This window comes from Carassius auratus, chromosome 13 (assembly GCF_003368295.1).
Source record: "Carassius auratus strain Wakin chromosome 13, ASM336829v1, whole genome shotgun sequence".
Classification (NCBI taxonomy): domain Eukaryota; kingdom Metazoa; phylum Chordata; class Actinopteri; order Cypriniformes; family Cyprinidae; genus Carassius; species Carassius auratus.
The window spans coordinates 1,472,249-1,486,697 of NC_039255.1; the positions used below are offsets into that span (position 1 = coordinate 1,472,249).

General features: G+C 42.4%; 1 protein-coding gene across 1 annotated transcript; it reads left to right on the top strand.

Annotated features, from left to right (window-relative positions):
• The first annotated feature begins 6,411 nt into the window (after window positions 1–6,411).
• On the top strand, window positions 6,412–10,763 carry lclat1 (lysocardiolipin acyltransferase 1). The gene is made up of 6 exons (XM_026277747.1): window positions 6,412–6,622; window positions 7,754–7,922; window positions 8,651–8,849; window positions 8,933–9,079; window positions 9,184–9,300; window positions 9,532–10,763. Exons 2-6 carry the CDS (start codon window positions 7,755–7,757, stop codon window positions 10,011–10,013), a joined length of 1,113 nt encoding a protein of 370 aa, XP_026133532.1. The 5' UTR covers window positions 6,412–6,622; window position 7,754; the 3' UTR covers window positions 10,014–10,763.
• The last annotated feature ends 3,686 nt before the right edge of the window (window positions 10,764–14,449 follow it).

Below are 14,449 nucleotides of genomic sequence, written 5' to 3' on the forward strand. Positions count from 1 at the left end.
GACTCTCTCTCTCTCACACACACACACACTCAGACTCTCTCTCTCTCTCTCTCACACACACACACACACACGTTTACTAAATCAGTATATTCCATAGGCATAATGGTTTTATACTGTACAATCTGTAATTACTATCATCCTACACCTAAACCTATCTCTCACAAAAACTTTATGCATTTTTAAAATAAAATAAAAAACTTTTTTGTTTACTGTAATCAGCCCACCTCCCACCATGCACGCAGTCATCACCTCATTCAGACTATAAGTCGCACCTTAGTATAAGTCGCATCAGTCCAAAAATACGTCATGATGAAGAAAAAAACATTTGAATCGCACTGGATTGTAAATCGCATTTATTTAGACCCAAGAGAAAACATTACCGTCTCCAGCCGCGAGAGGGCGCTGTGTGTCTTCAGTGTAGACTACAGGAGCAGTGAGCAGCATAGAGCGCCCTCTAGCGGCTGGAGACCGTAATGTTTTCTATTGCTTCATTTCTCTCGGTTCATGTCAAATTAATTTTGATAAATAAGTCGCACCTGACTATAAGTCGCAGGACCAGCCAAACTATTTTAAAAAAGTGTGACTTATAGTCCGGGAAATACAGTAAGTGTGGAACATGAGAGGAGAAAGTTACTTGCTAGGGATGATGTTAGGAAGTGATATTCAGGTTGATACATTTTTAATGATTACAGTAGTTAAAACAGCTAAACTTCATTTTAGCTGTAAAATGCCACATGCAGTAGCTAATATTAAGAAATATTTTGTGCTTTTACTTTAAAAAATGTTGGTAATGTCATGACGAGGTTATAACAATTATTGTTATAACATCATATTACATAATCTATTCCATGCTATCTTGGAATAAAACCTTTTTTCTTTTTTTTTATCCATTTCATAATTTGTTTATTCAGGTTGAGCTTAGACCAAGAGCAGAGAAAGACACTCTCTCCAGCTCAACTTTAAATTACTTTTAAGCGCCCCAAGTCAGATTTTTGTTTTGTCAAACCACCCTCAGAAGAAGACAAAATACCTGACAGTACAGAGAGTGTTTAAGTTGAGTGTTTAAATCAACCGTACACAAAGATGGCGCAGACAGACTGTTGTCGAGTTTCCACACCCATTGCTTTGGGCCGGGTTTTATTCCCAGTCCGTCCCTGTCCACAAACATAACCAGGTGAGCAGATCACTCTCTCACTAATTGATTGCTCTAGTCTTGATCCACTCATCATCATCATCATCCACCAATCAGAACACAGGAGAACTCTTTGACCACAGCTGCTGTGCTTCAGAAGCTCTTGCAGCAGCTCAACACTGGTTTTCTCTGAGGTGGTCGGATCACATCAGATTGTGGTTAATCTTGCAGATCATGACTTATATCTACTCTTCCTCTCCCTGCAGTTTGGTAATATAAAGATTCCTCCTTTGAACTCCCACCTCTTCTGTGGGTTTTATTGTTCTGGGTCTGAATTTGGGCTCCTGGGGTCTCAAAAAAGAAACATTTTCAATCTCCAAGGTGAACGTTATGACAACACACTCTTAGAAAAAAGGGTCCATTGGGGTTCTATATAGAACCATAGGGTTCTTTACTCAACTCCAAAGAACCTTTTATGCTAAAAAGGTTCTATAATGAAAAGAAAGAACCCTTTTGGCACAAAGGTTCTTCAGGCTATTATTCATTCATATATTACATTATTCTGCAACATTTTGTATTTGTAATTAAATTATTGTTTGTAGTAACTTAATATCACATTTTAATCATGCAGATTTTTGGAGAAAAACTGAAATGGCACTCTTTGTGTGATATTGATTAACTACATAAAACTATATAAATATATACATTTTCTAGCCCCCATATCTTGAATTTTGTGATCATTCACATGCATTCATAAATGCATTTGAATACACAGAATAATGCACTCCCAGACTGATTCAAATAATTCGCGATCCCAGTCTGAACTCCCAAAATGACTCAAATGATTTGCAAACCTGCTTTGAACTCCCAAACTGACTCAAATGAATCACGCTCTGAACTCTATTTGCAATTGATTCGCGATCCCGCTATGAACTCCCAAACTGATTCAAATGATTTGCGATCCCCAAACTGACTCAAATGATTCGCGAACCCGCTCCGAACTCTCGAATTGATTAAAATGATTCGCGATCCCGCTCCGAACTCCCGAACTGATCCAAATGATTCGTGATCCCCAAACTGACTCAAATGATTCGCGAACCCGCTCCGAACTCCCGAACTGACTCAAATGATTTGCGATCCCCAAACTGACTCAAATGATTCGCGAACCCGCTCCGAACTCTCGAATTGATTAAAATGATTCGCGATCCCGCTCCGAACTCCCGAACTGATCCAAATGATTCGTGATCCCCAAACTGACTCAAATGATTCGCGAACCCGCTCCGAACTCCCGAACTGACTCAAATGATTCGCGATCCCCAAACTGACTCAAATGATTCGCGAACCCGCTCCGAACTCTCGAATTGATTAAAATGATTCGCGATCTCGCTCCGAACTCCCGAACTGATCCAAATGATTTGTGATCCCCAAACTGACTCAAATGATTCGCGAACCCGCTAGATTAGATTAGATTAGATTAGATCAACCTTTATTTGTCTCACAGGTGAGAAATTTCAACATTTACAGCAGAAAGTGGATAGCATGAAATAATCAATAAATAATGAGTCACATTCAATAAATAATACAAAACAAAAGTAAAAAAAAAAAAAAAAAATTGTACCAAATATAAAAACAGTGCAAGTGAATATGCATAGATTGCATTCTTCCGTCTCTGAGTTGTGATTTCTGTTTAGTACTTAGCCATGCTGATTATAAAGTCTCACGGCCGCAGGAAGAAAGGATCTCCTGAATCTCTCCTTCGCACAGCGTGGGTGTATCAGTCTGTCACTGAAGGAGCTGCTCAGTGATGTTAGTATCCCATGAAGTGTGTGGGACGAGTTCTTCAGCATGGATGAGAGCTTAGCTCTCACCCTCCTTTCTCCCACCACCTCCACTGGCTCAAGTGAGCAACCCAGGACAGAACCAGCCCTTCTAATCAGCCTGTTTAGCCTCTTCCTGTCTGCCACTGTAATGCTGCTACTCCAGCATACCACACCAAAAAAGATGGCTGACGCCACCACTGAGTCATAAAAGGTCCTTAGGAGTGAACCCTGTACTCCAAAAGACCTAAGTCTCTTGAGCAGGAACAGTCTCTTCAGGCCCTTCTTATAAAGGGCACTAACAATGTCAGTACAGTCCAATTTATTGTTTACCTGGAACCCAAGATACCTATTGCAGTCCACAATCTCAATATCCACCCCCTGAATACTCACAGGTACCATGGAAACATGCTTTCTCCTGCGAAAGTCCACCACTAGCTCCTTAGTCTTTGCTGCATTGATAAGGAGGTGGTTTATATTGTACCAGTCCACAAAGTCCTGATTCAGTTGTCTGTACACTCTGTCATCCCCATCAGAGATAAGACCAACGACAGCAGAGTCATCAGAGAACTTCTGGAGGCAGCAGTCTGAGGTGTTAGAGGTGAAGTCTGCAGTGTAGAGGGTGAAAAGGAATGGTGCCAAAACTGTTCCTTGTGGTACCCCTGTGTTGCAGACCACTGTATCAGACTGACAGTCCTTAATCCTCATAAACTGTGGTCTGCTGGTGAGGTAGTCCAGAATCCAGTTTGAGAGGTGAAGGTCTACTCCAGCAACCTCCAGCTTGTCTCTCAGCAGTGCAGGCTGGATGTGTTAAAGGCACTGAAGAAATCATAAACATGATCCTCACAGAGCTTCCAGCTTTTTCCAGATGAGAGAGTGATCTGTGGAGAATGTAGATAAGAGCATCATCCACCCCAACACCAGGCCGGTAGGCAAACTGGAGCGGATCCATTGACGAGTTCACCAGGGGACGAAGATATCCTAGAACAAGTCTTTCAAATGTTTTCATCAGATGAGACGTCAGAGCCACCGGTCTGTAGCTGTTCATGTCCTTGGGGCGTGGCGTCTTAGGCACAGGAAACAAACATGATGTTTTCCACAGCTGTGTTACTTGGCCTAGCCTCAAGCTCAGGTTGAACATGTACTGAAGAGTCTCACAAACCTGGTCAGCACAGGACCGAAGGAGCCTTGGACTGATTCCATCTGGTCCTGCTGCCTTCCTCATCTTCAGTCTCCTCAGCTCTCCTCTCACCAGGTTTACGGTAACGGTAAGAGACAGTTTAGTAGTTGGATGCTCCGGGCTTAGAATAGTTGTAATCGGGGGGATGAGATATGGAGAAGTAGGTGTACTAGAGATATAAAAAGGCTCTGAATCAAGTGTCAGCGAAGGTAATGTGCTCGTAAGGGGTGTCTGTAAAGTGGGAGGTGCAGATGCCTGGTCGAATCTGTTAAAAAAGATATTCAGTTCATTCAGCCACTGATGGTCCTCCTCAGGTTGAGGTGTGGTGAATTTATACCCAGAGATGGTATTCAGGCTCCTCCAGACACCTCTGACATCGTTATTTTGCTATGAACTCCCGAACTGACTCAAATGATTCGCGAACCCGCTCTGAACTCTCGAATTGATTAAAATGATTCGCGATCCTGCTCCGAACTCCCGAACTGATGCAAATGATTCGTGATCCCCAAACTGACTCAAATGATTCGCGAACCCACTTTGAACTCTCGAATTGATTCAAATGATTCGCGAACCTGCTTTGAACTCCCGAACTGGTTCAAATGATTCACGCTCCATACTCCGAACTCCCAAAATGACTCAAATGATTTGCAAACCCGCTTTGAACTCCCAAACTGACTCAAATGAATCACGCTCTGAACTCTATTGGCTTAGTTCTCTAATTTCATAACATTTACTGATTTTAAGGTACGAAAAGTATGTTGTTAACAAATAAAATATCAATATTTCCATTCTGAACTGCTTTCCACGTCGAAACATCCACGAACAGGGGCTGACTGGCCATCTGTGTGATCTGGAGAACAGCCGGTAAAAGTGTGATTTATAGTCCGGAAAATACAGTAAGTATGGAACATGAGAGGAGAAAGAGTTACTTGCTAGGGATGATGTTAGGAAGTGATATTCAGGTTGCTACATTTTTCATGATTACAGTAGTTAAAACAGCTAAACTTCAACATTTTAACTGTAAAATGCCACATCCAGAAGCTAATATTAATAAATATTTTGTGCATTTACTTTTAAAAATGTTGGTAACGTTACAGTTAATGCTTACAAACTTTGAAGATTTTGAATACAGAAGTTACATTTGTAATGGTGTATTTTCATTTAGATGTGGTATTATTATTTGTGCAGTAAGATTAATTACTGCATAAATTAAGATTATTAAGTAATAAATTCATTTTAAGACGGTATGGAATAGATTGTATAATATGCTGTTATAACACCATATTATATAATCTATTCCATTCTATCTTGGAATAAAACCTTTTTCTCTTTTTATCCATTTCATAATTTGTTTATTCAGGTTGAGCTTAGACCAAGAGTAGAGAAAGACACTCTCTCCAGCTCAACTTTAAATTACTTTTAAGCGCTGCAAGTCAGATTTTTTTGTTTTTTTTTTATCAAACCACCCTCAGAAGAAGACAAAATACCTGACAGTACAGAGAGTGTTTAAGTTGAGTGTTTAAATCAACCGTACACAAAGATGGCGCAGACAGACTGTTGTCAAGTTTCTGTGCTGATTGCTTTGGGCTGTTTTTTATTCCCAGTCCGTCCATTAAAAGGCTTTATCTGTTAATCTGTCAGTTGTTTGCACTGAACCTTAGTGAGCAGTGATGATGCACATGTGCTCTAACTATAGATCATGTGTGCGGTCACTCACTTAACACAGAAATATCGCTCTCATGATGTCATCCCATCAGACTCTACACGAGACATCACTCGTTCATTCCAGCATGCTCTCCTAATCTAACCTTTTTACTGTATGAGAAACAAATAGTGGGGGAACAGAGCATTTACTCGACGATCAGAGGCTAAAGATCCAGACCCACAGATCTGTCAAAGTCTGGCTGGACGAGGAAAAAACATTCATTCACCTGTCTTTAGATAGATAGATAGATAGATAGATAGATAGATAGATAGATAGATAGATAGATAGATAGATAGATAGATAGATACATAGATAGATAGACGTTAAAGCAGTGGTATGTGGCTCTGAATTCATCAATATATATTGGAAGAATAACATTTCTATTCTCTATAAACATGGCAATAATTATAAAAAATACACAGATTTACATGAGAACTACAGTTCTATCTTCTTTACTAGTTAACTAGAACTGAGAGCCTAACTAACCCACGGCTAGATGATTATATACGGTCAGCTACTAACGGGGCGGGGCTTAGCAGCTCGGAAGTGCTCTGTCATTGGTCAGCTGAGCGTCTAGTCGTCGGAGGCGGAAGTTCAGAGGTCATGGTAACGGAAGGCAGGATCCTCATGGATTCCGCTGTAAACAGTGAGTGTGTGTCGTGTTTTCTGTGTTCGCGCTCGATCTGATCGGATGTGGCTCTAGCTGTGTCGCTTTGACTCGACTGGAGCTGTGTGGATGCCGTGACTGGTGATATTTACAGTCTCTCGGGCCAACGAAAAGCGCTGAAGTGAGTAAATAACGAGACACACACACACACACACACACACACAGTCTGAATCTGATCGACTCACTCTGATCTGCTCTCATGATCACTGCGCTATTACTGACGATCCATTCATTCATTCATCAACAAGTGTGCAGCTTCATAACCCGTTATTAATACTCGTCATAACCCGTTATAGCTCTTCATAACTCTTCATAGCCTCGTCGTAACAAACGAATGTAACGTTAAACATTCGTATCTTCTAGAAGGGAACTGTCACAGCTTTTGGACCTTTTTTCTGCAAGTATTCAGCTGTACTTTAATCACATTTCAAAGACAAAAGATGTACTGAAACAAAACAAAAAACTCGCTCGTTGATCTACTGCAGAGTCTGTACAGAACAGATGGGATCAGAGAAAGAGCTGTCAGTGTTTCTACATGTCAGGAATCAGTCATTATTATTATTATCATCAGTTATTATAGCCACTGTACACCACCCTTCAGAAGAGATCAATGTTCAGTGTCTGATGATGATGATGAAGATGATGTCTCTATCTGTCAATCATTAATCCCAGAGACGCTGAGCTTCATCACTAATTAACTCTTTCCTGACTCCATGGATAGAGAGAAGTGAGAGTGAGTTCATGTGAACTAACACAATCAGTTTAAACTAGTCCTAAACTAGTCCCATCAACAATCAGCTAAAGATGTGTGTGACTGAAGTCCTGAACACCTCGTGTATAAGTGTGTTTCACAATACACATGGTTCAAAAGCAGCTTTATGACATTGTTTATGTTATGGTAATATATTCCTGCTAATATCTGCACAGATGAGATGAGAGCAGACACCTGACTCCGTGTAGAGTACAGAACACAGCCGAGATCAGTGTGTGTGTGTGTGTGTGTGTGTGTGAGTGTGTGTGTGTGTGTGTGTGTGTGTGCTGAAGCTGCACGTACTCGTGTGTTTTGTCAGTGTCAGCGCTCTTCACTCTCATGTATCACATTTTCCACTGTTACGAGGAAATAAAAGCATGAGCTGCAGTCTTGAAGAAGAGCTGACTGTGATCTTCATCTCCGCACAGAGAAACAGACGAGATGAATGAGTGAGTGACTGTTCTGCAGTGATCTGTGTGTGTGTGTGTGTGTGTGTTTCAGGATGATGGTGTCCATCAGAGGCCTGTGTTTCCTCCTCACTCTGTTCCTGGGCAGTTTCTTCGGCAGTGTGTTCATGTTGGGTCCGTTTCTGCCGCTCATGCTGCTCTCGCCCGCCTGGTACCGCTGGGTCACCGACCGCATCGTGGCCACCTGGCTCACCCTCCCAGTGGTGCGTCTCCTGAACCAACACAGACACTACAGTCTGCTTCAGGAGGGTTTACACACACCAGGAATCTGTTTTAGTGACAGAAGCTCCACAGAAGGACAGTGACAACACACACAACCAGAAGAAGAATATACAAATAAACAAAATAGAAAATGTACAAAAAAACTCAACATAATATAATGGTTTATAACCTATTTTTCAGATTATAAGTCGCACCTAAGTATAAGTCGCCTCAGTTCAAAAATATGTAATGACGAGGAAAAAAACATAGAAATCGCATTTATATAGAACCAAGAGAAAACATTACCGTCTACAGCTGCCAGAGGGCGCTCTATGTGTTCAGTGTAGACTACAGCAGCACAGAGCGCCCTCTAGCGGCTGGAGACGGTAATGTGAACTCTGGGTTCATGTCATATACATTTTGATAAATAAGTCGCATCCTACTATAAGTCGCAGGACCAGCCAAACTATGAAAAAAAGTGTGACTTATAGTCCGGAAAATATGGTATATTAAATATTTACAGAGTCAAACAAGTAAATAAGTAGTCAGTGATGCAAGAAGACAATAACAGAGTTATTTTCAGCTAAAGTTATATATAGTTAACTAAAAGTGTGTGTGATGGGCGTCTGTGTGTGTGTGTCTATGTGTGTGTGTGATGGGCGTGTGTGTGTGTGATGGGCCTTGTGTGTGTGTGTGTGTGTGTGTGTGTGATGGACACGTGTGTGTGCAGGCGCTGCTGGAGCTGGTGTTCGGGGTGAAGGTGGTGATCACGGGCGACGGCTTCGTTCCGGGCGAGCGCAGCGTCATCATCATGAACCACCGCACGCGTCTGGACTGGATGTTCCTGTGGTGCTGTCTGCTGCGCTACAGCTTCCTGCGTCTGGAGAAGATCTGCCTCAAAGCGGCGCTGAAGGCTGTGCCCGGCTTCGGTGAGTCCCTCTCGCTCACGTCTGAAGAGCGTCTGCTGTGCTCGGGGCGAGCGTGACGTGTGTGTGTGTGTGTGTGTGTGCAGGCTGGGCCATGCAGGTGGCCTCCTTCATCTTCATCCGGCGGCGCTGGGAGGAAGACCGCAGTCACATGGCCAACATGCTGCAGTACTTCTGCCACATCAAGGAGCCGCTGCAGCTGCTGCTGTTCCCCGAGGGCACCGACCTCACCGGTGAGAGACACACGCTGCTAAAGACTGCTGCGAACCAGAACTAATACATACATAAATACATAAAATCTGACTGATGGGTTTTTTTTGCCGATGTCGCTGTGCAGAAAACACGCGCGCCAGGAGTGACGAGTTCGCAGAGAAAAATGGCCTTCCAAAGTACGAGTACGTTCTTCACCCTCGCACCACCGGCTTCACCTTCATCGTCAACACGCTGCGGAAAGGTCAGAGGTCATCAGCACTCACGTGTTCTTCATCATTAGAGAGCGAGTACACTGTAGATGTTCATCAGAGCTCAACCTAAACTCATACAGTAGAGCATTGTGCTTGCAACACCAAGGTCATGGGTTCGATCCCCAGGGAGTGCTTGAACTGATGCAGTGTGTAAACTGTGTGTTTTGAAGTTTGGTGCAGCTGATGGACTGATTCTGACTGATTGTTGTTTCTGTGGACAGGTGATAACCTGGACGCCGTTCATGATATAACGGTGGCGTATCCTCAGAACATCCCTCAGACGGAGCGCCACCTGCTTCTGGGTCTGTTCCCGCGCGAGATCCACTTCCACGTGCGGCGGTTCCCTGCGGCGTGTCTGCCCTCGAGCGAGGAGCAGCTTCAGCGCTGGTGTCAGGAGCGCTGGCGAGAGAAAGAGCAGCGTCTGTGTGACTTCTATCGCTCCGAGCCGCGCCGCTTCGACGAGCCCGAGGCCCGCGTGCCGCCCTGTAAGAGTGAGCTGAGAGTGACGCTGATCAAAGCCTCCTCGCTGCTGTACTGGAGCGCCTTCATCACGCTCTGCTGCGCCGGCCTGTGGCTCTCCACCCCCCTCAGACTCTACTTCCTGCTGATGGTGATCTTCTTCCTGGGGCAGCAGCGGCTGACGGGCGGCGTGGAGATGATGGAGCTGGCATGTCACCGGCGCTGGAAGGTGAAGGAGGAGTGAGAGCTGTGTGTGAAGCGCTTGTGTGTGTAAACCGCAGCGGTCACAGCGCCTCCTGCTGGAGGACAGGATGAAGCGCAGCCTGCAGGAGCCACACTTGAGAACAGACACCTCACAGACACAGCGGCTCGTCCACTCAGCGTTCATCACTGTGCAGACACGAATGTCGTTCCTCGCATCTTTCCTCCTACTCTTTCAGGTCTTTGTGTTTCTCAAATGTTTTACTGGCACAAATCCAAACCAGTTACAGCCATATTTTAAAGAATTATGATATTTTATTGGTTTTCTTTAGTGTATTTATGTTCTGTAGTGACGGAACACAGCCATAGCACATTAGCTTTGATAAATAATGTCATAAAGGAAGATCCCCAGCGTCTTGACACTCATCTGCTGACGTTCATCATGTTTTCTCATGCATGGCTGCAGTTAATGTGACAGAAACACAGCGATGAAGCAGAACTTCAGCTGGAATCAACATGTGACGTTCTCAGACAATCCTCATATGAATCAGGGCTGAGTGACCCTTCTGACCTTTGACCTCTCACGGTGTCTCTGGTCACTGGTGATGTGAGCGCTGCTGTCTGAACTGGTTCTGACCGGCTCACTGTGACCAGATCTGTGTCTGTATTCACACGCGTGTTCCTCCTCATGTACATGTCACTATCACTCAGGTATATTCAGTCACTGTAACTAACCACTGCTGAGCAGATCAATCATCAATACGCCAATAAATCCAAACCTGTGTTCCTTTAAGAGCTCTTCTCCAGTTCCGTGTGTCTGCTCGTGTTCACATGAGGCTCAGACGTGTTTACTGTGCGTCTCTGAATCAATTTATTTGATAGCACTCTTTACAATGCTACAAAGCATCTTAACAGAAAATGTAAGTTTCTAGATTATATTTAGTAATCACTTATCTCAAGTTGATGACCATATGGCAGAAATGTTTGGTAAAGATCAGACAGCTAGTTTGTCATGTAATCAAACAGACGGTGAACACTATTAACAGCAATGATTATACGTTCTGATCAATCTTCTAGCAGAATCTGGTAGTTTTGTATGTTGTCTGAGCAGCATCATCTCTCCGGTGTTTAGGGCTGGATCCAGACTGACCTGCTGTGACTCTTAGTTACATCCGGATGACAGAAATAGAGAAAACACTAGAAGACTAGTTAGGTACGCAGGAGCTAAACCATTTAGGGCCTTATAGGTAAGTAATGATAATCTGTTACTGATACAGAACTTAATAGGTAGCCACTGCAGAGACTGTAAAATTGGGGTAATATGATCATATTTTCTTGACCTGGTAAGGACTCTAGCTGCTGCATTTTGGACGACCTGTAGCTTGTTTATTGACGAAGCAGGACAACCACCTAGAAGTGCATTACAATAGTCCAGTCTAGAGGTCATGAATGCATGAACTAGCTTTTCTGCATCAGAAACAGATAACATGTTTCGTAGCTTGGCAATGTTTCTAAGATGGAAGAATGCCGTTTTTGTAACACTGGAAATATGATTTTCAAAAGACAAGTTGCTGTCTAATATAACACCCAGATTTCTGACTGTAGAGGAAGTAACAGTACATCCGTCTAGTTGCAGATTGTTTTTGGTCCAATAATTAATATCTCTGTCTTATCCGAATTTAATAGGAGAAAATTATTGGTCATCCAGTCTTTTACATTTTGAACACACTTTCTGTAAGGTTAGATCAGTGGTTCCCAACCTTTTTCAGCTCGCGGTCCACACACACATATATGTCTGCACGGCACACTTCAAAAAAATTAACTGACCCCGCTATTGTTGGGTTAATAACTAGTACTCAGAAGCTAGATTGTTGACTGTATTTATTGAATGAACGTTGTGCAATATGGACAAAAAAATTAAAAAAACCTATCGCAATTTCTTTGATCAATATGCTTTTACAGTCATAAATACATTCAGGATTATTTTGAAACATATTTTCAAAAGAAAAGCAATTAGAGCTTTATCTAAAAATGGTAACGTCTCTAGAACAAACATAAGTCAAAATTATCTATAGTAAAGACCAGGGACGGACTGAGAATAAAAAACGGCCCTGGACTTTGACTAAACCCGGCCCAAAGCAATCGGTGTGGAAACTCGACAACAGTCTGTCTGCGCCATCTTTGTGTACGGTTGATTTAAACACTCAACTTAAACACTCTCTGTACTGTCAGGTATTTTGTCTTCTTCTGAGGGTGGTTTGACAAAACAAAAAACTGACTTGACTTGCAGCGCTTAAAAGTAATTTAAAGTTGAGCTGGAGAGAGTGTCTTTCTCTGCTCTTGGTCTGAGCTCAACCTGAATAAACAAATTATGAAATGGATAAAAAAGAAAGAAAAAAGGTTTTATTCCAAGATAGCATGGAATAGATTATATAATATGATGTTATAACAGCATATTATACAATCTATTCCATGCTGTCTTAAAATGAATTTATTACTTAATAATCTTAATTTATGCAGTAATTAATCTTACTGCACAAATAATAATACCACATCTAAATGAAAATACACCATTACAAATGTAACTTCTGTATTCAAAATCTTCAAAGTTTGTAAGCATTAACTGTAACGTTACCAACATTTTTAAAAGTAAAAGCACAAAATATTTATTAATATTAGCTTCTGCATGTGGCATTTTACAGTTAAAATGTTGAAGTTTAGCGGTTTTAACTACTGTAATCATGAAAAATGTAGCAACCTGAATATCACTTCCTAACATCATCCCTAGCAAGTAACTCTTTCTCCTCTTATGTTCCATACTTACTGTATTTTCCGGACTATGAATCGCACTTTTACCGGCCGTTCTCCAGATCACACAGATGGCCAGTCAGCTGTTCGTGGATGTTTCGACGTGGAAAGCAGTTCTGAATGGAAATATTGATATTTTATTTGTTAACAACATACTTTTTGTACATTAAAATCAGTAGTTTGTAGCGGGTTAGCGAATCATTTGAGTCAGTTTGGGGATCGCGAATCATTTGAATCAATTCGAGAGTTCAAAGCGGGTTCGCGAATCATTTGCGTCCCTTCGGGAGTTCAGAGCGGGTTTGCGAATCATTTGCGTCAGTTCGGGAGTTCAAAGCGGGTTCGCTAATCATTTGAATCAGTTCGGGAGTCAAAGCGGGTTCGCGAATCATTTGAGTCAGTTTGGGAGTTCAAAGCGGGTTCGCGAATCATTTGCGTCAGTTCGGGAGTTCACAGCGGGTTCGCGGCGAATCATTTGCGTCAGTTCGGGAGTTCAAAGGGGGTTCGCGAATCATTTGAGTCCGTTTGGGGATCGCGAATCATTTGAATCAGTTCGGGAGTTCAAAGCGGGTTCGCGAATCATTTGAGTCCGTTTGGGGATCGCGAATCATTTGCGTCAGTTCGGGAGTTCAAAGCGGGTTCGCGAATCATTTGCGTCAGTTCGCGAGTTCAAAGCTGGTTCGCGAATCATTTGAGTCCGTTTGGGGATCGCGAATCATTTGAAACAGTTTGGGAGTTCAAAGGGGGTTCGCGAATCATTTGAGTCCGTTTGTGGATCGCGAATCATTTGAATCAGTTCGGGAGTTCAAAGCGGGTTCGCGAATCATTTGCGTCAGTTCCGGTGTTCAAAGGGGGTTCGCGAATCATTTGAGTCCGTTTGTGGATCGCGAATCATTTGAATCAGTTCGGGAGTTCAAAGGGGGTTCGCGAATCATTTGAGTCCGTTTGTGGATCGCGAATCATTTGAATCAGTTCGGGAGTTCAAAGCGGGTTCGCGAATCTTTTGCGTCAGTTCCGGAGTTCAAAGGGGGTTCGCGAATCATTTGAGTCCTTTTGGGGATCGCGAATCATTTGAGTCAGTTTGGGGATCGGGAATCATTTTTTCTCTTAAGTTTTTTCTCTTATGAACAGCAGACTTTACAGTTTTATTGCTTTCTATATTCTGAAGGTTAGATCATATTTCATTCACACTGATTCCTGCAACATTTTATTACTAAAAACATGGTGAAAATGTGTTTGTTTTTGTCTGTTGACAGTATTTTCTGATTTATGGAGTGGTTAAAAGAAAAAATCCCTAATTCCCTCTGGAAAAACCTTTAATATGTCTACGGATTCAAACTTTATCCAATGTTCAGACTGATGTTCAGGAAATGTTTGCAAACGTGTGTATATTTAATTAGTCAATCCCTTATTTGCATATTCAAAAATAACATTTCAGAAAACTTAATATAAAAAATACTGGACGTTCTTAATGTTAAAAACATGACATCCATCAGTGAATTAGTGTTTTACTTTAACAGAGAACACTGATAGAGATGGAGGTTTGCTGTTTGGTGCTGATGGAGGAAATCACGAGACGTCTGAAGCTGAGGCTGGGTTGCCGTGACGACAGATGGTGCTCAGTGGTTGCTTAGTAACGTGATGTAGGATGATGTCATAGGAAACGAGCTCAAT

Excerpts from the sequence above, each read along its gene's own strand:
- lclat1 (XM_026277747.1), top strand. The coding sequence starts at position 7,755 with ATGATGGTGTCCATCAGAGGCCTGTGTTTCCTCCTCACTCTGTTCCTG. Across the intron at positions 7,923-8,650 it reads CCTGGCTCACCCTCCCAGTG|GCGCTGCTGGAGCTGGTGTT; the intron begins GTGCGTCTCCTG and ends GTGTGTGTGCAG. Across the intron at positions 9,301-9,531 it reads CGTCAACACGCTGCGGAAAG|GTGATAACCTGGACGCCGTT; the intron begins GTCAGAGGTCAT and ends TTCTGTGGACAG.